At 44.4% G+C, this 25,205-nt stretch overlaps 1 protein-coding gene and 4 non-coding genes across 5 annotated transcripts in view; all 5 read right to left on the bottom strand.

Moving 5' to 3' along the window:
• The window catches only part of LOC142197346 (heterogeneous nuclear ribonucleoprotein L-like), a 46,540-nt gene extending 36,244 nt beyond the window's left edge, over window positions 1-10,296 (bottom strand). Inside the window, exon 1 of the mRNA XM_075267562.1 lies at window positions 10,158-10,296. Coding sequence (XP_075123663.1) covers window positions 10,158-10,283 — 126 coding nt within the window. The 5' untranslated portion in view covers window positions 10,284-10,296. The remainder of the gene's footprint in view (window positions 1-10,157) is intronic.
• A 6,591-nt stretch (window positions 10,297-16,887) lies between these two features.
• TRNAL-UAA (transfer RNA leucine (anticodon UAA)) lies at window positions 16,888-16,970 on the bottom strand. Its single transcript has one exon. It is a non-coding gene; the product is annotated as a tRNA-Leu (tRNA).
• A 141-nt stretch (window positions 16,971-17,111) lies between these two features.
• Window positions 17,112-17,194, bottom strand: TRNAL-UAA (transfer RNA leucine (anticodon UAA)). Its single transcript has one exon. It is a non-coding gene; the product is annotated as a tRNA-Leu (tRNA).
• A 783-nt stretch (window positions 17,195-17,977) lies between these two features.
• TRNAL-UAA (transfer RNA leucine (anticodon UAA)) lies at window positions 17,978-18,060 on the bottom strand. The gene has a single exon. It is a non-coding gene; the product is annotated as a tRNA-Leu (tRNA).
• Window positions 18,061-18,201: 141 nt separating this feature from the next.
• On the bottom strand, window positions 18,202-18,284 carry TRNAL-UAA (transfer RNA leucine (anticodon UAA)). Its single transcript has one exon. It is a non-coding gene; the product is annotated as a tRNA-Leu (tRNA).
• Window positions 18,285-25,205: the final 6,921 nt, after the last annotated feature.

The following is a 25,205-nucleotide window of genomic DNA, read 5'->3' on the forward strand; positions in this document are numbered from 1 at the left end:
TACTCTGTGTCCGGATTTAAAAAAACGGTTTCGCGGTGGAGAGCATAAAACGCTCACTGCCGGACCCGGTCTGTGCTTTCCGTCTTCTGGCATGCAGAAGACGGAAAGCACAGAACGGAGAGTAGAACGCAGGTGTGAACCTAGTGTCAGGCTAAAGCTCTAACTGTAAAAAATATATATTTGGAAAGGTCACCGAAACCTTACATCTTCCAACCTAAACATTCACCATGGCCTGAAAACGCCGCAACAAGTAAAAAACGCTGCCCTGACCTGGTACGTCTACGGCAGCTGACTTTTCTATTAACAATTCGGATTAAAGAACAATAAGCAGAAAACTAAGGCTACGTTCACACTACCGTTATTAATGTGTGTCGAAGTTATCTGTCATAGGAGGCCAGAAAGAGACTTTAACGATAGCGAAAAGACACCAACAGAATCCCCTCCCATTGACTCTAATGTAAACATCATGGTGGACCCTGTCTTCTGTCAAGTTACTTTTTCTAAAGGAAAAAAATTCCGAAGTGGAGGCCTTTTCTTCTGTCAGAAAAGTAAAAAACATCATGGAAGAAAACTTCCGCCATGTTTTTATATTTTGGGGTGAATGCACATTGACACCAGACTGAAGGGATATTGAATAACTGTAGTGTGAACCTACCCCACCAGATAAGGCAGGCTCTTACAAACATACAAGATATATAGTATGGTACATGTAGTATTGTATGTCAGCGAGGCCCTGATGGGCAGCCATTCAGCACATCAGTATTGCAGCACAAGCCAATTCAGGTAACCTCACCCACAATATAAAGCACTGAGGGGCGTTTTACCAGGGTAAATGCAGCCATCCGAGTGCAAAAAGCAGGGCCTTGTCTGTCATGTAAAAAAGGTCTAGAAAAAGACAACCGAAAATATTGTATTTTGATGTATACACTAAACTAATAAGAATATGACTGACTTTGTATGCATTGCCATGCCTATTTCTCACATGCACCACACCACCTACCTTCCTGTCTTCTGGTAAACTCATGTGCAGGTTTTAGTCTTAGAAAAATAAGGTTTCCTTTCCTTAATTGTAACATTGAAGAGACAAAGTCATTTTATTTACCAGTGCATGGTACATTATATAATCCTCTCTTCGTCATCACACATGGTAATTCAACATTATATATTTCATATGAATACACCTTCATGGTTTACATCTGTTTAAGGATTCTAACACATAATTGTGGATAGAAACAAAACATGCAGAAATCGCGGCAAATGCTGCTACAAATCTGCAACGGAAAATTTCTGCTGCAAGTGTCCCATGTGGTTGTCCCATAACTACATATTCTATAAGGTAAATATACATAAACAGAGGTAACATAACTCTCCATCGTGTATCACATTGAAAGCAATAGTTAAAAAAGCCTCCCATTGAGTTCAATGGGTAGCGCGCGTAAGACCGAACCCATCGAGGTCAATGGGATTCTGTTTTACATCGCGCACTCTGATAAGTGTTTTTGTGTCAGAATGAGCAGAGTGTTACTCCGTGTGAAAGCAGCCTAATAGGTAAAAACGTCTCCCATTGAGTTCAAGCCGGCACCCATTGAAGTCAACGGGATCTGTTTTGAAGTGTCTCAGTTGGACACGTGTTTACGTGTCAGAATGAGCGGCGCATTACTCCGTGGGAACGGAACCTTACAGTGCAGTGTTATGCTATACTGTTCCCTTAACCCCATAAGGGTGGTAACACACTATGAACCTGGATGCAGCTACAGTCCTATGAAAAAGTTTGGGCACCCCTATTAATCTTAATCATTTTTAGTTCTAAATATTTTGGTATTTGCAACAGCCATTTCAGTTTGATATAGCTAATAACTGATGGACACAGTAATATTTCAGGATTGAAATGAGGTTTATTGTACTAACAGAAAATGTGCAATATGCATTAAACCAAAATTTGACCGGTGCAAAAGTATGGGCACCTCAACAGAAAAGTGACATTAATATTTAGTAGATCCTCCTTTTGCAAAGATAACAGCCTCTAGTCGCTTCCTGTAGCTTTTAATCAGTTCCTGGATCCTGGATAAAGGTATTTTGGACAAACAATTCAAGTTCAGTTAAGTTTGATGGTCGCCGAGCATGGACAGCCCGCTTCAAATCATCCCACAGATGTTCAATGATATTCAGGTCTGGGGACTGGGATGGCCATTCCAGAACATTGTAATTGTTCCTCTGCATGAATGCCTGAGTCGATTGGAGCGGTGTTTTGGATCATTGTCTTGCTGAAATATCCATCCCCGGCGTAACTTCAACTTCGTCACTGATTCTTGAACATTATTCTCAAGAATCTGCTGATACTGAGTGGAATCCATGCGACCCTCAACTTTAACAAGATTCCCGATGCCGGCATTGGCCACACAGCCCCAAAGCATGATGGAACCTCCACCAAATTTTACAGTGGGTAGCAAGTGTTTTTCTTGGAATGCTGTTTCTTTTTGGACGCCATGCATAACGCCTTTTTTTTATAACCAAACAACTCAATCTTTGTTTCCAAAATGAAGTTGGCTTCTCCAAATGTGCTTTTGCATACCTCAGGCAACTCTATTTGTGGCGTACGTGCAGAAACGGCTTCTTTCTCATCACTCTCCCATACAGCTTCTCCTTGTGCAAAGTGCGCTGTATTGTTGACCGATGCACAGTGACACCATCTGCAGCAAGATGATGCTGCAGCTCTTTGGAGGTGGTCTGTGGATTGTCCTTGACTGTTCTCACCATTCTTCTTCTCTGCCTTTGTGATATTTTTCTTGGCCTGCCACTTCTGGGCTTAACAAGAACTGTCCCTGTGGTCTTCCATTTCCTTACTATGTTCCTCACAGTGGAAACTGACAGGTTAAATCTCTGAGACAACGTTTTGTATCCTTCCCCTGAACAACTATGTTGAACAATCTTTGTTTTCAGATCATTTGAGAGAGAGCTGTCCATGTTCGGCGACCATCAAACTTAACTGAACTTGAATTGTTTTGTAGAAAGAAATGGTCCAAAATACCTTCATCCAGGATCCAGGAACTGATTAAAAGCTACAGGAAGCGACTAGAGGCTGTTATCTTTGCAAAAGGAGGATGTACTAAATATTAATGTCACTTTTCTGTTGAGGTGCCCATATTTTTGCACCGGTCAAATTTTGGTTTAATGCATATTGCGCATTTTCTGTTAGTACAATAAATCTCATTTCAATCCTGAAATATTACTGTGTCCATCAGTTATTAGATATATCAAACTGAAATGGCTGCTGCAAACACCAAAAGATTTAGAACTAAAAATGATTAAGATTAATAGGGGTGCCCAAACTTTTTCATAGGACTGTATAGTCACCGATGCTTTTACTCCTGTGTAAGAGAAAGATTGATGAATTTAAAACTTTGCAGGTTTTGTTTTACGGCACCTATGTCACCTCTTTTTCCCTCTGCCACTCCAGCACACAGCTCCAATGTTCTCTGCCTGCTCTTATTTCCAGGGCTCCAGCTATGAAACCACTGAACTCAGCAGGTAAGTTGGGGTAATCATGTAAGTCTTGCTGACATCTATCTTCTATGCAGGGGCGGATCCAGGGCCGGGCAAGTCGGGCAACCGCCCAGGGCCCCACGCCCAGCGGCCCGGACCTAACAAAACGGTCCCGGTCGGAGGGAGGTATGTCCCGATATAAAATCAGCGTGCATAGGATGAGCTGAATACCTAGGCGTTTAAAGCAGGAGCTGTCACAGCTCAGCTCCTGCTTTAACACTGCTCTCCTGCATTTGTAGCCGTGATGTGATGACGTCACATCGTGCCTACAACTATGTGTATGAGTGAGAGAGTGGAGAGAGCGGCGGGAGAGAGATGGAAGGTGAGTGTGTTTTTTTTGTGTTAAACATTTAGGTGGAACATAATGTAGGGGGCCCATGAAACTGGGGGCAGATGAGGGAGGTGGGAGAATGGCATGACACTGGGGCAGATGAAGGGGGGGAGAACGGCATGACACTGGGGGAGATGAAGGGGGGGAGAACGGCATGAAACTGGGGACAGAGATGGAGGGGGGAAATGAAACTAGGGGAAGATGAAGGGTGTATATGAAACTGGGGAAGAGATGGAGGGGGGGACATATAATTTACGAGTGACTGTAGGAGGATTATACTGTGTGGGAGCACATAAAAAATGAATGAGAATGGGCGGAGTCAACATAAAAGTGGGCGGAGCCAAATTTGCTGCAGCGCTACGCGCGCCGCACATTTTATTCCCTCTTTCTAGTCTTCAAAAGTTGGGAGGTACGGGTTAGAAGCACGAGACTCCCCCAGACCCCCGGTAAGTAGGGACCCGCCAAAGTCAATTGCCAAGGGCCCCGCAAACCCTGGATCCGCCACTGCTTCTATGCTTATAATATGCAATGTGTAGTCTCACAGTTAAAGGATAATATAAAAATACACTACAAGTACCTAATGTACACTGATGAGCAAATTCATAACCCTATTCATGCAGACACCAATGAATGTTCCATTCTAATTGTCATATTTTGCAGCAACCCATAAAATGTTATTGGTGTCCATATTTGTAGGTTCTTCTTCTCAGCCAAAATGTTACATTATTTTTATGAACAGTTATGAAACACGTGTCCAACACTTCTTTAAAGTCGGCACCAGTGTAAACGCAAATAGGTACGCCCTTATAGAACTGTATGGTAATCTATGTTCTGTTCCATAAAACCACAGAAAGTGGTCCCAAAAACTAAGACGTGGCTTTACTACAGATATTATGTGAAATATGGATCAAATAGCACAGTGTACAGAGGAATGAACATTTACACTAAGGCTAGGCCTGCAAGTAAACAACCATGTGATAAGCGTGTGCTATTTATCACATTAGACTGCAGTGAGATATGCAATGCATTGCTATGGGGAGACAGGAAATAATAAAGGTGAATAGAAGTTCACGCTACTGAGAAATCAAAAATTCCATTTATTTTTTTTAATGAATATTGAATATCATGTGATGCTTTCAATTATATTGAGGTTTAACCGATAACCTGTATAACAGTGAACTGTGAAAACACCTTCAATTTTGTTGTGCAATCTGATGTGGGAACAATTTGCATTCACTGTGTAGCCCAACTTAATATGATCCGGGATCCCCCCTTTTTTTTGTGAATAATTAACTACTAGGAAAAGAGGGCACAATTTTGTCAAGTTATAAAGTGTACCAGATTTATTACTGCAAGTTTTTTTGGCACAAAACAGTGTGAGGCAGAGGCCCCACGTTGCGGAAACGCAGCTTTTTTCGTTACAGATTTTGTTGCGGTTTTTTGAGCCAAAGCCTGAAATGAATTTAGCAAAAGGAAGCAAAATAAGTTCCCTGTCGTCCGTACCAGCGGCACAATGTGGGGTATTTCTGCCCCTGTGTGCTGGTAGGACAGGCGGATGTTTAATTAGCCAGTAAACGCATGGCTTGTCCTATAAGAGGGCACAAGCACCTTCCCCTGCGTGTTTTTTTCTGTCCTGTGTGACAAGGGACAGGTGGGAGGACTTGTGTCCTCTTAGAGGCTCAGTACTGTTCTTACCTGGGCTTCCTTTCTTTCTTCCTGATGTCTGATCATCGAATTGGCAACATTTTCAATGCCTGGTGTCTCCAGCACGATGTGGACTCCACCAATTCCCCTACTGGGGCGATCCTGGACTTCCTTCAAGACGGATTAGACAGAGGTCTGGCTGCTGCTACATTGAAAGTACAAGTAGCTGCCCTGTCCGCCTATCTGGGGAGGCGTTTGTGTCCACCCCTGTCCACCAATGGGACCTTACTTCGGTCCTCACCGCCGTATGTGAAGAGCCATTTGAGCCCCTGGAGGAAGCTTCCCTAAAGTCTTTAGCTGGCAAGGTGGCTTTGTTATTGGCGATAACTACTGCCAAGAGGGTCAGCGAGCTACAAGCCCTGTCCTTTGAGGAGCCGTATATTTCATTTTTTCCTGACCACGTACAACTCCGGTTCCTCCTGGGGTTTCAACCCAAGGTTCCGTCAACAGCAAATATCAACCAGCTGATTTCACTTCCAGTTTTTTTTCCTTTTCTGTCCTCGCCTGAGGAGGAAAGGTTTCATATGCTGGACGTGGTCCGGTGTTTGCAAGTCTACTTGCTCCGCACACGCCCCTTCAGAAAATCAGAAAATTTACTGATTAATTATATGGGGAAAAACAAAGGCTCCAAAGCCTCTAAGGCTACAATATCACGGTGGGTCACTGAGACCATTAAGGTCGCATGCACCTCCCAGGGGCTGTCTCCACCGGCTTTCCTGCGCGTCCACTCAACCCGGACGGTATCCACCTCATGCGCAGAAAGTAGAGCACTCTCCCTGGATCAGATCTGCGCTGCCGCCTCATGGGCATCTGAATCCACCTTCATCCTTTATTACCGGCTAAAGGATCGAGTTGCTGGCTCTACGGCCTTTGATCATACCGTCCTGAGCTCTGTTGTAGAGTGATCCCACCCAAATCGGAGAATTACTTGCTATCTCCCCACATTGTGCCGCTGGTACGGACGACAGGGAACAAGTGATTATGAAGATAATCTTGTTTCCCTTAGTCCTAACAGCGGCACAAGATTTCCCGCCCTGGGAGTCATGTCTGATGTATATAACGATATGTCTGTAATGTTTACGCTATTACTTTTGTATAAACACGCAGGGGGGGGAGATGCTTGTGCCCTCTTATAGGACAAGCTATGCGTTTATTGGCTAATTAAACATCCGCCTGTCCTACCAGCACACAGGGGCAGAAATACCCCACAATGTGTCGCTGTTAGGACTAAGGGAAACAAGATTATCTTCATAATCACTTGAAGTTTCCTACATATTTCCCATTACTTTTGTAAACATTCTTGGCTTTGGCTAAAAAAACTGCAACAAAAAAATCTGCATTTCTGCAACGTGGGGTCATTCCCATTATATCTACGGGAAAGCCACCGGTGTTTTCGTAGATATAATTGACATGCTGCGATTTGCAAAGCCGCAACGGCTTTGCAAATCACAGCGTGTCCGCACTGTGATCTTTTCCGCAAAGTGGGGATGTGATTCGCATGAATCCCATCCACTTTGCCTGCCCTGTACAACGCCGCGATTTTTCCCACAGTGTCTCCACTGCGGGCAAATTGCAGCGTTTACGTCCCGTGGGGCCCCGGCCTTAAAAAGGAAAATGTCCACTATGCACCAACGATGTATTAACTCTATCAAATGGCATGACATCACTGCGATAGATCTGGCGCATCATCTACGTGCCTCACCGATGTTTATGTTACCACTATTATGTCTACCAAAGTATTGGAAATCATTTCTGATAAAGACAGAATAGACTGTGGTCCTTGACTTACCTATAAAACAGACACTTAATGCTTTTGTCTATTATTGCTACATAGTAAGTACTGAAAGTTCCAAGTTTGAGTACAGGTCCTAACACCTGGATCATACTTGAGTTTATTCACATTTTGTCTAGTATCGGAATTTACACAGTTTGTGTATTATTTCTATTTTATAGAAAGCAGATAGTTAACTGCTAAAAATTGCAATGCTGCTACATTGTAACAATTGAAGGTAGCAACCACCATGTGCCAGCTATGTTAGCACACAGACATAATCCCAGGGATCAAACTCTGCAGTGCATCTTTACAACACATATCTAAGTACCATAAAAGTGAAGTACTTTTCTCTCTGCATGACTCGTGCGGACACCGCACAGAAAATACACGGACCCCATTATAGTCTATGGGGTCCATGTGCTTTCATAGCTCACCGCTTTTTATTGCGTTCAGTATTCTGTTCAGGGGGGTTACCAAAAAGACTCCTGGTTTTGTAATGAGTTAGGGAGCGTTCACAATACCGTCGGTGTCCAACAGCTAGTGTCCACTGCTAACGTCCGTTCAAAATCTTGTGTGGACATTAGCAGTGGACACCAGCTGTGTCCGTGACATTTTGCATTGATTTACATGGACATCGGGTGCGTTCTTTTACTGTCAAAAACCTACATGTCGGGTTTAGCCGTCCGCTTGAAAAGTCGGACATCTTTTGGAACGGACAGTTAAGGACAGACACGGAGTGTAAAAGAACACACCCGATCTCCATTTAAATCAATACAAAATGTCACGGACACAGCTAGTGTCCGATGCTAATGTCCGCACAAGAACGCCCCCTTAGAGGATCTTTACCGCTTCTGACTGACCATGACCGTCAACCATTTATGAAGGAGTCAGAGATTTGGACTACCAACTCCACCGCCTTGGTCAGATGTATAGTATAGAAGATACCCTAGGAAACAACTGGGATAGAAAAAAGATCCTAAAACCATTTTTTATAGCACACTAAGGTTACATTCAGATGACCGAAGTGCAAAATGGCCATGACAAATCTTCCAGTTTTTACAGCTGTCTTGCACCTGAGGACCACCAGTTTTCATGGATTCCCTATATATTTTAGGGTATGGAAGGATTCGTGAAAATGGAAAAAATAGGATACAAACCTATATTTTGACGGTCTGTGACAACAGACCGTCAAAATAACGGTTATGTGAATAGCCCCCATTCATGGACACTGAATGTAATGCTGCAGTGTGACATCCATTTAAAAAAAAAAAAAAAAGTTACACGTCCATTAGCTTTATGCTTCATTCAACCAAACAATGGAAAAAAAAAAAAAAGATACAAAGAACAGAGAAACATTTTTCCATTTTCACAGATCCCTGCTAGACTCGAGTGTAGTGAAGGATCCATGAAAACTGACAAAACTATGCGAATAGACTGAAACCAATGGGGCAGACTTGGGCAACTGGCACAGAGCACGATTGATGTACGAAAAGGCTCCAACCTATAAATCTGAATGGAGATCTGGCGAAGATTTCTACTATAACTCAGACCTGAAAACTGGCATGATGTATAAAGAATACGTCGGGCCAAGGTCCCACCTTCCCGCTCATATTTGAACAATGTGACGTGTGAGATGAAGAACAGGGGTTGTGGCACCCAGTTGACACAATAAAGGGTCACAATATCATCCTTCTAATCCAGAAATCTGGCATTGAAAGATTGATAAATCCCCCTCCCCAAAGTATGCTCTAACAACCGCAAGATGACACCCGTTATAAAAGCAGAGGTCACACAAAGTAATGTTAGGCCTGGTTCACATCTGCGATCGGTATTACATTCGGGGAGTTCTCCTGGGGATGTCCCCGAACTGAATACCAAATGCATTAAAAAGCGGTGAGCAATGAAAGCACACGGACCCCATAGACTATAATGGGGTCCGTGTGTTGTCTGTGCGGATTCTGCACGAATCATGCCGAGAGAAAATTAGTGCTTGAAGTACTTTTCTCTCTGCATGACTCGTGCGGACACCGCGTGGAAAACACACGGACTCCATTATAGTCTATGGGTTCGTGTGCTTTCATTGCTCACCGCTTATTAATGTGTTCAGTATTCCATTTGGGGGGTCCCCAGACGGACTTCCCGAACGGAATACCGAATGCAGATGTGAACCAGGCCTTATTTTGTCCACACAGTGAACATTAAAACAAAATAAATAAAAAAATCTGCGTCAGGAATTGCTGTTTTTGATTCATCTGGTCTCCAAAAAACAGTATAAATAGCAATCAAGTAGACACAAAATGATAACATCCTGCAAAAAAATAAACCCCTCAAATAGTCCCACCAACTAGAAAGCAAAAATAAAAGGGGGAGAAAAAATACATATATTATATATATGCTCATACACTATTTTTTTTCCGCCATAGTTGTAACCAGCCGAAGACATCATTTATACCGCAAGGTAAATCACATGAAAAAAGATCGCAGGATCACATTTGATACACAAACCTTTGAGGTTTTGAACATTATATGCAATCCCAAAATAATACTTCTGATAAACTGTGCCCTCCTACAGCTACAGCCATGGAAATGTATCACAAGTTATTACCCTGGGGAAGCAAGGATGAAAAACTGACTGCAATAGAGCAGGCAATGAAAAGTGACTGTATTGGCAGATATATGCACAGAGTAAGATACCCTGGACTAGTCCATGAGCGCCCAGCACTGGGGGGTGATCACACTGCATGCAAGTGATATAATACACATATACACAGTACATGACACAGACATATTACACGTATACATTACCCCGCGCCTGCCTGTGCCCCGAGCACTGCTCTCTATAGTAACTTGTAACTCCCCGTCCTCCCGGCTGCTCTTCAGTCTCTTGGGCTGACTCTCGTACTCGTCCTCTGAGGATGAAGTACCGGACATGGCTCCTGCACTACATACACTGCTGCACTTATCACACTGCTCGCTGCACTTCAAGCTAACTGGCAGCGGGGCGGGGACTGGGCAGAGGGTTCACCAAGTGGGCGTGTCCTGTCAGGCTCTGGCTCCGGACTTGTGCCGGGCACATGTCACTGACAAACTCTGCCCCAGTAAGCAGAGGGCTAGGGCTAGGAACGCTATTGGTGTAATACCGTAGTAATACTGGCACAGCTGTGCACAGTGCTACACATGGTACCTGAGCACACACTGGAGTGCCAAGTGGCTTCTAGAGTTGTATTTTATTTTAAATTGATCTGGTCAAGTAGTATAAATGTAGACAGGGCGCTATGTACATGTGGGAGCGATATACCGACTGACACCGATGTCACTGTGGCTCAACTGGTGTAAACCCCATTGGTGATGTCACAGCTGCATAGCTGACTGACACTGAGTGTGATGTCACAGCTGCATAGCTGACTGACACTGAGTGTGATGTCACAGCAGTATATCTGACTGACACTGAGTGTGATGTCACAGCTGCATATCTGACTGACACTGAGTGTGATGTCACAGCAGCATATCTGACTGACCCTGAGTATGATGTCACAGCTGCATATCTGACTGACACTGAGTGTGAATGCACAGCAGCATATCTGACTGACCCTGAGTATGATGTCACAGCAGTATATCTGACTGACCCTGAGTATGATGTCACAGCAGTATATCTGACTGACACTGAGTATGATGTCATAGCAGCATAACTGACTGACACTGAGTGTGATGTCACAGCAGTATATCTGACTGACACTGAGTATGATGTCATAGCAGCATAACTGACTGGCACTGAGTGTGATGTCACAGCAGCATAACTGACTGACACTGAGTGTGATGTCACAGCAGCATATGTGACTGACACTGAGTATGATGTCACAGCAGTATATCTGACTGACACTGAGTATGATGTCACAGCAGTATATCTGACTGACACTGAGTATGATGTCACAGCAGCATATCTGACTGACACTGAGTGTGATGTCACAGCAGCATACCTGACTGACCCTGAGTGTGATGTCACAGCAGCATATCTGACTGACACTGAGTGTGATGTCATATCAGCTTACCTTAGTGTCAGCAGCATAACTGACTGACACTGAGTATGATGTCACAGCAGTATATCTGACTGACACTGAGTGTGATGTCATAGCAGCATATCTGACTGACACTGAGTATGATGTCACAGCAGCATAGCTGACTGACACTGACACTGAGTATGATGTCACAGCAGCATATCTGACTGACACTGAGTGTGATGTCATAGCAGCATATCTGACTGACACTGAGTATGATGTCACAGCAGTATATCTGACTGACACTGAGTGTGATGTCACAGCAGTATATCTGACTTACACTGAGTATGATGTCACAGCAGTATATCTGACTGGCACTGAGTATGATGTCACAGCAGTATATCTGACTTACACTGAGTATGATGTCACAGCAGTATATCTGACTGGCACTGAGTATGATGTCACAGCAGCATATCTGACTGACACTGAGTATGATGTCACAGCAGTATATCTGACTGACACTGAGTGTGATGTCACAGCAGCATATCTGACTGACACTGAGTATGATGTCACAGCAGTATATCTGACTTACACTGAGTATGATGTCACAGCAGTATATCTGACTGACACTGAGTATGATGTCACAGCAGTATATCTGACTGGCACTGAGTATGATGTCATATCAGCTTACCTGACGTTCACTAATTGTGATGTCACAACAACTTGCCTGATTGACGCTAATAGTGATGTCACAACAACTTGCCTGATTGACGCTAATAGTGATGTCATGGCTGCTTACCTGACTGTACTAAACTGAACCCACACCTACATCTCGAGCAGAGTCATCAGGGACCCCATTTTGTAGTTGTGTATGGCTCTCTCTGTTCTGTTCTATGGGAGTTGCAATAATAACTGAGTTTGGCATCGTTCACATCTCCTTTGGAGACTTCGTTGCAGATTTCTGAGCATACTGAGTATCCCAGGATGGCTTCACTTCACTTCTGGGTGTAGGGAGCAGTATGCTCAGTTGTCCAGTACACTCGTATAGCAGACTACCGGAAAATGGCCACTCGGGCATGTGCAGTTGGCTCTGCCTGAAGCCGAAGTGGCAGAGCCGATTGTGCATGCGCAATATTTTACGTACGTACAGTTCTGCATCAAAGGCCTGTGAAAGGCAGAAGTTCCAGACAATAGGAGGAGAGGAGTGATCAGAAGCATAAAAGGGGTGGTGGAGAGTTATGATGCGGGGAGTGCTCGCAGCACTGGTGGAACGCACACTTTTTAAAGGCTATTCCAACGTGCCATTAGTTAAAAACGTGTTTTTCTAATGATAGACTCCCTTTAAGTGACTAGAGCCTCACATCAGTCAGGGAACTCATTAAGACTGGCATATGTAATGTCAGTCTTTATAAATCTCCCTATAGTGTACAGATAGAATTGTTTCCTGTTACGTATGCTTTATAGCACTGGGCCTGGAAGTAATCAAGCAGATCATTGGTGTGGGGGTGTTGGCAATAAGATGTTGATAGCCTCTTCCAATGATAGGCCATCCTCATGACAGGCTATCAGAAAAAACATCCCAGAAAACCCCTTTAGCTGCTTTTACCACATATAACCACACAGGGTGGCTCAGAAATTAGCACTGTGGACTTGCATCACAAAAATTTTGGCAGATTTTTGGCCCATCATGTTGCATTAAAGCCACACACCCTTTTTCTGAGATGTGCCACCAGTGTCTAGTTTTAACTACAATCGTACATCTTGGCTGTATTCTTAGTTTCAACTCATTTAGTCAAGTCTCAGCTTTGCTATAGGCCTTAATATCTACTGGGATGGGTTCTAATCTAGTGGCGTATTAGTGACAGTGAGGGCTCTTGCTGAGGCTGTAGTACACTAGTTTCATATGAGGTGCATGAGATAGATAGGAAATGGAGTTAATAGGTCAACAAGGTGGCTCAGTGGTTAGCACTGGAGTCCTGTGTTCAAATTCTGCCAAGGACAGCTTCTGCAATGAGTTTGTATGTTCTCCCCGTGTTTGCGTTGGCTTCCTTCCTCCCACACGCCAAAGACATACTGATAGGGACTGTAGATTGTGAGCCCTATATAGGGGACAGTGACTGTCAATGTCTGTAAAGCGCTGTGGAATATGATGACGTTATACATGTAAGCATAATAAATAAATAATAATATCCCCCTTAGTTCAGAAGTCAGGGCAGGGGATATATGCAATTGTCCTTTAAGACTTCAAATTAGGGAAATAATTCATTATTCACAACATGGTGATTGCATTGGTCTGAAGGTAGACCTACACTCATATGAGTCATTTACTCAGGCTCACATCTGCACACTCATGTTACTTTATCAGTGTTACTTTGGCTTCATCATCATCATCATCTGACGGTGCTTATGGTCCAAAAAGGGCTGTTCTCCCTTTAAAAATCTATCCATGGGTTTCTCAAATATATAGCGAGAAACCCTACAATTGGCCTTACGATTGATACAGCTTGGACTGAAGGAGAGTGCAGACACAGTATATAAAGTCAAGAATGGTTTTACCCTGCCACCAGCATCCTGGAAAGATTTGGTAGAATATCCTACTATAAAGTCAACCCGAATAAGTCCCAAATTCTGCCCATCATTGCCCCCCCCCCCCCTCCCTGTGGGATGTTCTCCGGCTTAACTTTCCTTATCAGTGGAAAGGTGATTGTATCACTTACCTAGGGATTACCCTGACGGGCCCCTAGCTCTAATTTTTTCTCTGTGAATTATACCCCGCTTATACCTAAAATTTCCTCCCTGTTGGCCAACTTTTCTAAGCCGATGTTGTCCTGGGCGAGCAGGATTTCCATTGTTAAGATGATGGCACTGCCCTTGATTTTATATTTGTTCTGTACTGTAACTATTCATATACCTGATTCCTATTTCTCTAAGCTCCAATCTATATTGTCACAATTTATCTGGGAAGGTAAAAGACCCAGGATCCGTTCTCAGGTGATGTCTCGGCCATGGTCCCATGAGGGTGCTGGGGTTCCCGATGTTAAAAAGTACTATGTGGCGGCGACCCTTGAGCAGCTCCGGGTTAGTTGGTGTGAGGTGGCTAGCTGCAAGTGGGCAGAGATTGGGAGAATGTGTTGGAGGCTCCCCTTATGAGTCTCTTGAGTCCTAAGGATATTGGCCCACACTATAGTCAGAGCTCACTGCTGAGCATAAAGACGTCCGTATGGGCATGGCCATATCTCTTGTCGCATACCTCCCGAGAAGATTTAGTACCCTAGTGAAGCTGCCACTGCTCTATGCGACCGCATTCCTTCCCCAATTATGGATACGTAGCTGGATAGCGAAGGGACTTAGTAAAATCTCTTATTTATATGAGAATGACTGCTTTAAATCCTTTTCTGTGTTGCGAGAGGAATAAGATCTTCCTCACAAGGATTTTTTTAAGTACTTGCAACTTAGGCATCTCCTTCAAACCCACGGTGCTTCAAGACTCATTTTTCCCAGGCTGGCACAGAAGCTGTGGAGACAGGCTGCTCCTTCTAAGGGTGGCATTTCAATTTTTTATACCTTTCTCTCTACCCCCTCTGAGCGAGTCAAACCTCTATACCTTACTAGATGGGAAGCAGACCTTGCTAAATCCATCTCTCTGCCTGAATGATACGAATGAAACCTGTGGGTTTGTCAAACGGGTGTTGAAGGATGCGGCGCACTGGGAGACGGCTCAGAAGATCCTATTACGTTGGTATAGATCTCCTAGACAGTTGGCGCATATTGATGCCTCATTCTCGAAACTCTTCTGGAGGGGATGCGGTCGCGAAGGAACCCTTTTACATATGTGGTGGGAATGTCTCCCGGTCGGTACCTTTTGGACCGCTGTCTTCCAATTTATGTCCTCTGTAGCTGGGCTCCCTATTTCTCCCTCCCCGGAGTTGGTGCTCTGTTTTTTGGACACTGGGTCTTTTCCGACAGGCATGCATGTGGTGTTGGGCCAAATCCTGCTAGCAGCTAGATCTATGATAGTGAGGCAGTGGAAGTTTACTCCTTGCTTGACAATCAGTGAGCTTACTCGTCATGTGGACCTCGCTTTCAGCCTGGAGCGGATGCTGGCCACCAAAAACCACACTTTTTCTAGCTTTCGCTCCAGGTGGGCCCTCTGGTTCTCCTTTATGGAGGACAGGGGAGATCCCCCTGCCCGAACCTCACTCTCTTCCCCTAGTGCATCCCACTAGTGCGCTCCACAAGCTGGCTCTCGCTACTGCTAATATTGTTCCTGTTCTTTTCCTTCCATGGACCACGTGTGTTTGTGTATGTATTTGTATGCTGCCCTCCTTACCTCACTTATTAGCAATGCACCATCTTGCTCTGAGCATGTGGTATTCTCTGTCATCAGATAGTCACTGATTTCAACTAGCCAAATTTGTTCTTTATATTTCTGTTTTTCCATTGTTTTGTGCTCCCTAGCCCACATTCTCTCCTTGCCCTTCTTGCCCCCCCTCCCCTTCTTCCCCATCCCCCTTATGTTGCCCTGGGGTCTACTCGAATCATCATTTGTTTCAATGGGAGTCAGCCTGCTTTTTTTTCAGCGCTACTTTTTCAGTTAGCTGAAGAAAGAAATATCATGCCCTGAGACATGCGGCACAACAAAAAAAATGCTCCAAACCCATTGAAAACAATGGAACACTTCAAAAACACTTAAAAAATACTCTGAATTGTTAAAAATAAAAAAAAATCTGCTTTTGGAAACTGCGTCGCAAAGTAGCAGTATGAAGTCACCCTTAGCCTAAAGCCCCATGCAGAAGGCTGCAGCGTAAAAGTGCTGTGGGAAAAACTGCAGGAAAAAAATTCTGCAACATCCTGTGATTTCCAAAACTGTAATGGTTTTGGGAATTCCAGTGTTTCCGCTGTACATATTTGTCTGCAATATATGGATGGGATTTGAGAGAATCCTGTCCACACTGCAGTGACATTTACGCCATGTAGGGCCACAGACTTAAAGTAATGGTTACAAAGATTTTGTGTGGGGCCACTATCATAGCAGTTATTGAAATTCTCTCAATGAGTCTAAGTTTACACCACCTATTTATACTCCAAAATTGTGCAGCAATGTTATGGTATATTGGGATGTATCTTAGGCAAACCCCTTTTCTATCAAGCCAAGCCCTCTTTTTCCTAAGCCATGCCGAACCTTTTCCAATTTTAATATGTCCTGGTGGGTTCAAATCCCACTCTTGCTAATTTTACTTCTTTCAATAGGCAATGATAAAAGTGTTTCAGAATCCACGTAAGTGCATTAATACGGAATCTTCTACATCTCTGTGGCGGCATAATCACACTTCTTAGGGAAAACTTCCGCTAGGATTTCTTTTGTTTTTTTGGGGTGAAGCTGCCGAAACTGCTTGGAATAATTGGGCGTTCTGACACTACATCTTGTCATGGAACATTGGTGATGAGGACACAGAAAGACTGTGTTACCTTAGAAGAAGATCTTACTCAGATCTTGCTCCATTTAGAGAGTATTTCAAGAAATCTGAAGTTAAAACTCATAACAGGAGTGGGGTTCGAACCCACGCGGATACATATCCATTGGATTTTAAGCCCAACGCCTTAACCACTCTGCCATCCTGGTGCGACATTTTGCTGAATGGGTGTGCCGACAAGCGGGTTACAGAAAGTGCGATTTTGTTCCAAAGATTTTGCTAAATACTTGCTAATACAACAAAGTCGATTTTGAGACACTCTCATCAGTGCCATTTGAAACAAAAAGTGTTACCAGGAGTGGGGTTTGAACCCACGCAGATATATATCCATTGGATCTTAAGCCCAACGCCTTAACCACTCGGCCATCCTGGTGAGATGTCAAATAAGTTTTGCTCACGATTGATGTTTAATGCAAACGCAGTTCTATTTTTTTTTTGTAAGTTTAGACTAGTGAACTTCATTTTTTGATAGTCATTGTACAAAAGAAGTAGATCAGGCACCACATCAATTATAGCATTCACTTAAATATCATGCAATAGTCTTGCATATTTTGCATATACAGTTTCAGAATTATTGCTAGTCAGACAGTGTACACTTAGGCAGGTAGACTGAGAATGCATTAGATGCTGAATGATAAATCTAGTGAATCTTTATACTGTCCAGTCTAAGTTGATACCACCTTTTAATTGGCCTAATTTGGGCCAACATTTTGCAACAGAACATTGAACCATTTAAACTACATCTCATTTTCAGAAAATCCACGTGTCTACAAACTTGAAAACATTTTGAACTCAAACTAGATGCGACAATTTCCGTCAGTTATCGAACACAATGGAACCTCTCCAAGAGACTCTGGGGCAGATTTGCTAATACTGCCTAAGGGAGCGTTCACACTTCCGTCGGTGTCCGACAGGTAGTGTCCGCTGCTAATGTCCGTTCAAAATCTTGCGTGGACATTAGCAGCGGACACTAGCTGTGTCCGTGACATTTTTCATTGATTTAAATGGAGATCGGGTGCGTTCTTTTATAGTCCATGTCTGTCCTTAACTGTCCATTCCTAAAGATGTCCGACTTTTCAAGCGGACAGCAAAACCCGACATGTAGGTTTTTGAAGAAGTCTGAAGAGTATTTCAAGAAGTCTGAAGTTAAAACTCATACCAGGAGTGGGGTTCGTACCCACGCGGATACATATCCATTGGATCTTAAGCCCAACACCTTAACCACTCGGCCATCCTGGTGTGGCGTTTTGCTGGATGGATGTGCCGACAAGCAGGTTACAGAAAGTGCGATTTTGTTCCAAAGATTTTGCTGAATACATGCTAATACAACAAAGTTGATTGTGAGACATTCTCATCAGTGCCATTTGAAACAAAAAGCATTACCAGGAGTGGGGTTTGAACCCATGCGGATATATATCCATTGGATCTTAAGTCCAACACCTTAACCACTCCGCCATCCTGGTGGGATGACAAATGGATTTTGCTCACAATTGATGTTTGATGCAAACGCAGCTCTATTTTTATTTTTTGCATAACACCATCACTTGGTGACAAGATGGTACCTGGCAGAACTTATCCCAAGCAGCCACTGCCCATAGCAACAGTTCTTATCTAACGGGTGGATTACCACACACTTGTGACCCATAGAAGGCCAATGTCCACTCTCTCACAATCCACAGGAGGATTGTCCACATGGTAATAATCCACAGGGGGGATGTCCACAGCACATTGCACTCACTTCAATTTAGCCCACCTGTACCGCAGCGAGAGCTGCTATGTACAGTGTAGCGTGCTCCTTGCTGTCACTGAGTAACACGGTTGCAGGTGACGTTGTAGTATGGCCAATTGCCACTCTGGCCTAGGTCATAGCTTATACATACTCCAGTCTGTGCATTACTTACTATGCCTCCACTAAGCATTATCATCAGGCAAAAGAAAGTTTATTTTTATGAAGTGGGTGGTTTTTATTCGAAGTTGGTGGCATATTACTATAGAAAGTTCTGGGGGCGTTTTGTGGTTTGGAGGTCGTGGGAGGAAGTAATTTATCTGTAAAAATCAAAATACTTTTTTGCAGTGTCATTCAAGACATAGTCTACTGAGTTTGTTGAATATATTAACTTTCTTAAAAGGGTTTTCTGGGGTAAAAATATTGATGACCTATCCTAAGGGGTCATTTTGACTCAAACAAACCTGTCCCTACATCATCCAATCAGTACTGCCATATACTTATGCGACCACCCCGGGAGAACCGTGCAGGAGGCTGGACTGTCACGGTGACCTTATAGGCACCAGAACTCCCAGGAGTGGTGCACAGGGAAATAGGCAGAGTCAGTTAGATGTGACGCCAGTTGGAGTATTGAGACACCCGCTGGTCCCTGGGCTGAGATGGTGATGTGGGTGCCAGTGCTCTACTCCAACAAAGAGCTTTAGCCCAGGGCTTAGCTACAAGGAAGGCAATGTCCAGGCCAGGATCAGTAGAAGTGCTCACTGCTTTATTGTAACAGGCATCTACTGGTCACTTGTCCTGTAGCAGTGAGCTGTGGCACAGTGGCTTGTAGCTAGCTGACACCTTCCCATGTATTAGCAGAGAGTCTAAGATGTCTGCAGATCCAGCTTCTGGTCTACTGCAGGGGCTCAGTTACCTTGTAGAGGTCGGTGCAGGCTGCCAGGGTTATAGCTCTGCTTAGCCTGATATAATCCTGTCCTCTTACTGATGGTGATGGAGGCACTGTCACACAGCTTCTCTGTCCTGCTACTGCTGTGGAAATCCTCACAACACAGTGTCTGACACACAAGATGGCCACTGCCACCCTTCTCCTTCCCTGGCTCTTACAGAATACTACTTCCTCTCCCTGCTATGACTATTTCCTGTTCCAGCTACAGATCCACTCACTATAGTATGTGTTGCTATGGAGACCACAGCTCACTAGGACAAGTGAAACCAGAGAACAATAGCTTAACAACATTACACAAATGAATACAGAATAAACATGGCAACATATACAATCCATCATAACATGTAAGGCACTTATATGGCCAAATAACCATTAGTAACTCCTGTGAGGGGGTTACATCCCTCCCTTCTTGAATGTAGCACGTCCTTGGGCTACCAATAACACAGAAAACAGTCAATGGCTTAAATATCCCATAGTACAAAGCAAATGGAATAAACGTTAAATGGGTTAGGAACAAATAATAAACATAGAGGTAGAACTTTGGGCAGTCCAAGCATGGTGTCGCCACTATGGCACCAGGTATATGGCTTATTTGTTGAAGTGAAGACAAACAAAAGTTTCCAAGGCAGATGATCAGCTGAAATGCACAGTCTACTATGGCTGATCTTGGCATGTTCCTTTAAGGGCTGTAGCGAACTGAGGGTTTACCCTTTGGGATCTCCTTTGAGAAATTGTTTCAGGCTCTGAGGCCTCCTCTCTGTCAACAGGGAGTACCTGAGTATCCGGAGTCTCTGATACAAAGTCCTCTAAGGAAATGGAGTCACTTGTTTCCCTTGACACAGAAGGAATCTCTCTCTGCAACGGTGTAACCGTAGGTTTCACAAAGAAGTATAAGTTAGGGGAAGCCAGAGCAAGTCCTAATTCTGTACCATGTTGGCCAGGAATGGGTATACAGGGTAATGTCCGTCTTGGTTGTGACAGAGCGTGTGGAGTAGCCGGTAACCGACGGGTCACTCTAGTACTTGTATAAGAGGAGGGACAGACTTTGAGATCATCTCGAGACACTAGCTGGGATGGACCTTCTCCATCCTCTGGAACAATTTTACACACTTTAGGGTTATCATGTGGTGCCTCTTGGACAACATAGGCTTTGTCTTCCCAACGATCCTCTAACTTATGATGCCTAACATGTCGTTTTTTTAGGACCTTATCTCCAGGTTGCAAGGGTTGAGCATTTGCTCCTTTGTCATACTGGAGAGCCTGTTTGTGTCTAGCCTGGTCCAGAGATTTACACACAAGTTCCTGAAGTTCTCTATTAACCCTTAGTCTTTCTGCTACCCAAGTGTCATTTGGTAAAGGTGGGGACCTAACCTCTGTAATCACTCCCATTTGGTGATCAGCGGGGAGCTGCCCTAACTGTCCTCTAAGGAGGTATGCAGGAGTGTACCCTGTGGAATCCTGTCTGGTGTTATTATAGATCTCAGTGATCTCTGGCAATAGCTCTGGCCACTCAGATCGTTTTTCACGGGCAACTGTTCTCAGCATGTTGATAATGATTTGATTGGCTTTTTCACAAAGCCCATTACCCTGGGGATGGTAGGCTGTAGTGCGGATCTTTTGACACCCATAGAGGTTGCAGAACTCTTGAAAAAGTTCTGACTCAAATGCAGGTCCTTGATCAGTAAGGATCTTTTCAGGATAACCGTAGGGTCGCCCAAAATGTCTTTGGAATTCCCAAGCTGCTGTTTTACCAGTGAGATCTTTTACTGGGACTACAACCATGAATTTTGAAAAATGATCAATCATTGTTAGTGCATAAGTGTAACCTGACCGACTTGGAGTCAACTTGACGTGGTCAAGCGCTACCAACTCTAGTGGTCTGACTGTGACAATGCCCTGTAGAGGGGCCCGTTGGTTAGATCCTCTCCGCAAAGCACATTGTGCACAATCCCGGCACCACTGTTCAATTTGAGGGCGCATTCCCACCCAGTAGAAACGATCTTTAATGGTTCGTTCTGTCTTTTGGGCATTGAAATGTCCTGACTGATTATGATACGCATCCAAGATCAAAGGAGCGTCATGTCTTGGTATCACAATCTGAAACACTCGCTCATGGGTACGAGGATTTACATAACGGCGGACCAGTTTTCCCTGCAGATAAGTTAAACGACCGCGCTCTCGCCAGAGATTTTGAAGTTCAGGGCTTGCATTGTTATCTGGACCTATTGAATTTGAATCTTTTAAAAGGTCTTTTAATCTTTGCAATGTTGGATCTTGTTTTTGGACTTGTTCCCAATCCATATGATGGAGGGACTCAACCCGCATGGTCTGAAGGTTACAATATTTGGTCCGGACATTTTGATTAACACGTTGAGTGACTTTGTCATAGAAGTCAGGGAGTTCAACTTCTTCCCATTTGTCAGGGTCATCTAGGTCATTAGTTGACTCTTGGTGTAACCGAGATAAAATGTCAGCATTAACATTCTCCCTCCCTGCACGGAATTTTAAGGTAAACTGATAATTGGCAAGACGTGAAGCCCAACGCTGCTCAATTGCTCCCAATTTGGCAGTGCTAAGATAGGTCAGAGGATTATTATCTGTGTATGCAACAAAAGGAGTGGCGGTGAGATAATGATGGAATTTTTCGGTAACCGCCCAAACCAAGGCCAGAAACTCCAACTTAAAGGAGCTATAGTTAGAGTCATTACGTTCAGTCGCCCGAAGCGAACGACTGGCAAATGCAATGGGTCTAATCAAACCTTCTTGTTTCTGGGAAAGGACAGCACCAAGTCCAGTTTTACTTGCGTCTGTTTGCAGAATGAACGGTTTACTGTAATCAGGGTAAGCAAGGACATTTGGACCGACTAAGGCCGCTTTTAACTCCTCAAATGCTTTTTGCATTTCAGGGGTCCATTGGATAGTTGGACTCTTACCAGATCGGGTGGTAGACTGACCTATCAGTACAGCCTGTAAGGGTGCAGCAATCCGGGCAAAGTTTTTTACAAATCGGCGGTAATAACCGGCGAACCCAAGGAATCTACGGATGTCTTTTACCGTTTCAGGAGTTGGCCAGTCGCGTATCCGTTCAGTGTACTGAGGATCTGGCGACACCCCATCAGCGCTCACAATGTGTCCCAGGTATTGGATTTCAGATTTTAGGAGATGGCATTTGGAAGGTTTGAGTTTCAGACCATAGCGATCCAAAGACTCAAACACTCTCGCAAGGTGATCCAAATGCTCTGCATATGTTCTGGAGTAAACAATTATATCATCCAGATATAACAGGACAGACTCAAAGTTTAGATGACCTAAACAGAACTCCATGAGCCGTTGGAATGTGGCAGGCGCATTGCACAACCCAAATGGCATCCGGTCAAATTCAAACAGACCCATTGGTGTTGTGAAGGCAGTTTTTTCAGCATCAGCTGGGGACATAGGGACCTGCCAGTATCCACTGGTAAGGTCCAGGACAGAGAAGTAGGCTGCAGACTGAAGAGCTGCAAGGGACTCCTCTATCCGGGGCAGCGGATATGCATCCTTGTGAGTGATATCATTCAATTTGCGGTAATCCACGCAAAGGCGAATAGTACCGTCCTTCTTTTTGACGAGTACTAAGGGAGCAGCCCAAGGGCTTCGGCTGTCCCTTATAACACCGGAATCCTTCATGTTTTGGAGTAAGCCTTTTACTTGTTGGTATTGTGCTGGGGGAATGGGCCTATGTCTTTGCTTGATGGGAGGATGATCACCAGTTTGAATTGTGTGTTCTACTGCAGTGACATGCCCAAAGTCCATAGGGGACTTGCTGAAAATGTGTTCGTATTCGTGAACTACCCGCAATACCCCTTTCAGCTGAGATGAAGGCGTCTCAGGGGTTCCAAGGTGAATCTCTTGCCACCATTCTTTTTGCTCCCCAGTGGGGTTACATGTGGGTTGTGAATTGGTGGTCTGAGCTTCACAATGGACTCTCTGGAGGCAATCAGCATCCTGAACTCTGGATAATTTGGCAACCACTGTATACCGAGGTAGTGTAACTTCAGAATCCCCAAAATTCAACAATTGTATAGGGACTCGTCCATGGGTCACCTTAGCCAAACTACGGGCAGCAATAACTGTACGATCCGTAGGCATTGACTCGATGAGCACGGAGTAATCCCTGCCTTTGACACCAAACCTGGCCCGGCACCAGACCATCATCACATGACCAGGTGGTAAGATGATGGGTCTAGCGTCAGTCACCCTAGCTTTTCCGATCTCACCTTGGGAAAGTTGTACCTGTTGTTGTTGTACCAAAACCTTAATGGCCTTATGGTAGATGTGTCTCTCTTTTGGAGCGGCTATTTGAAGAGTGTCAGACAAGGCAGCAATGGCTTCATCAAAACAATTAACTAAGACATTGGTCCCAATGATGATGGAGGGAGTGTCTCTGTCTTTGGCAACGTCCACAATGACAATCCCTTGATCCTTCAGTTCGGTTTTGCCAATCTTAAGGGTGGCTAGGAAGTATCCTACCTGTTTAAGTTCTTGTCCATTGCTGGCAATTAGAGTCACATGCTCATGAGGATTGCATGGTTGTAGCTGATCTCGAGACCAATATTTTTCAAACTGGGCAAGGGGCATGGTAGTCATCTGTGATCCCGTATCCAAGAGAGCAGTCAGTGGGATGTTGTTCATATTGATGGAAAGGATAGGGCGGTCTCCAATGAAATGTCGGCCCCATTCAGGTGATAGTGGACCATGGTGGTGGTTGTCTCCTGGGGGTAGGTCCTCTGCCCCAGGACGGCCTAGTTTAAAGGCTGGCATTCTCGTTCAACATGTCCTGGTAAATGACAACTTCGACAGATGGGCCTTCCGGATGAATCAAACTGGTCCGTGACCCTGCGACCGGGTCGGAATAACGGTCTGCGTGAATACTGACGTGGCGAAGGTCGCTGCCAGTGCCGGGATGAGGGAGACCTCGGTGGTGTCAGCTGAAGGTCATCCACTTTTTTGCAAAGCTTAATTAGATTCTTTGAAAGTTCAGCGATTTGTCCTTGGAGTTCAAGGTTGGAGTCAGAAGGTTGGATCTGTGTGCACTGAGAAATGGGTTGTTGGATTACACAGGGCGGAGGTGCTGTAGAAGCTGAGGGCACATTATGCTGTTCCTCTGGCATTGTGTCCACTTTAAGGATTTGGATGGCTGTCTCTTTAAATAGGTTGAAGGGTCGGTCGGGGTCTTGAGAGTTAAGCATACGTAGTTGCATTTTAACTGCATCAGGTGTAGCACCCTCGATGAATTGCTCCTTCAGCGTGCAATCATAATTGTGAAGCTCATGAGGATCTAGTTGCGCAACCTGGCGGAGAGCTTCATCCAAGCTCAGAGCATAGTCTCTAAGACTTTCACCTGCGTTCTGCTTGCGGCTAAAGAACCGAGCTTTTAGTTCTGACAGAGTCTTAGTTTCAAATATGGCGCGCAGTTTATCAAAAATTTGCTTAACAGTTTGTTTCTCCTTAACATCCCAGGACTTAACTTCACGGAAGGCTGCTCCTCCCATCTGACCCATTAACATAGCAACCTTCTGCTCAGCAGTGAGGGGATAAACTTTGAAAGTCGCTTGCATCTTTTCTTTAAAGTCCTTTAGGGTATTTGGCTCGCCTACATAGAGTGGCAGCCATGGCACGCCTGGGTAATAAGGCATTGTGATTGGCATTACTGCAGCTGTGGGGGCTGAA

The sequence above is a fragment of the Leptodactylus fuscus genome, chromosome 3 (assembly GCF_031893055.1).
Source record: "Leptodactylus fuscus isolate aLepFus1 chromosome 3, aLepFus1.hap2, whole genome shotgun sequence".
Lineage (NCBI taxonomy): Eukaryota > Metazoa > Chordata > Amphibia > Anura > Leptodactylidae > Leptodactylus > Leptodactylus fuscus.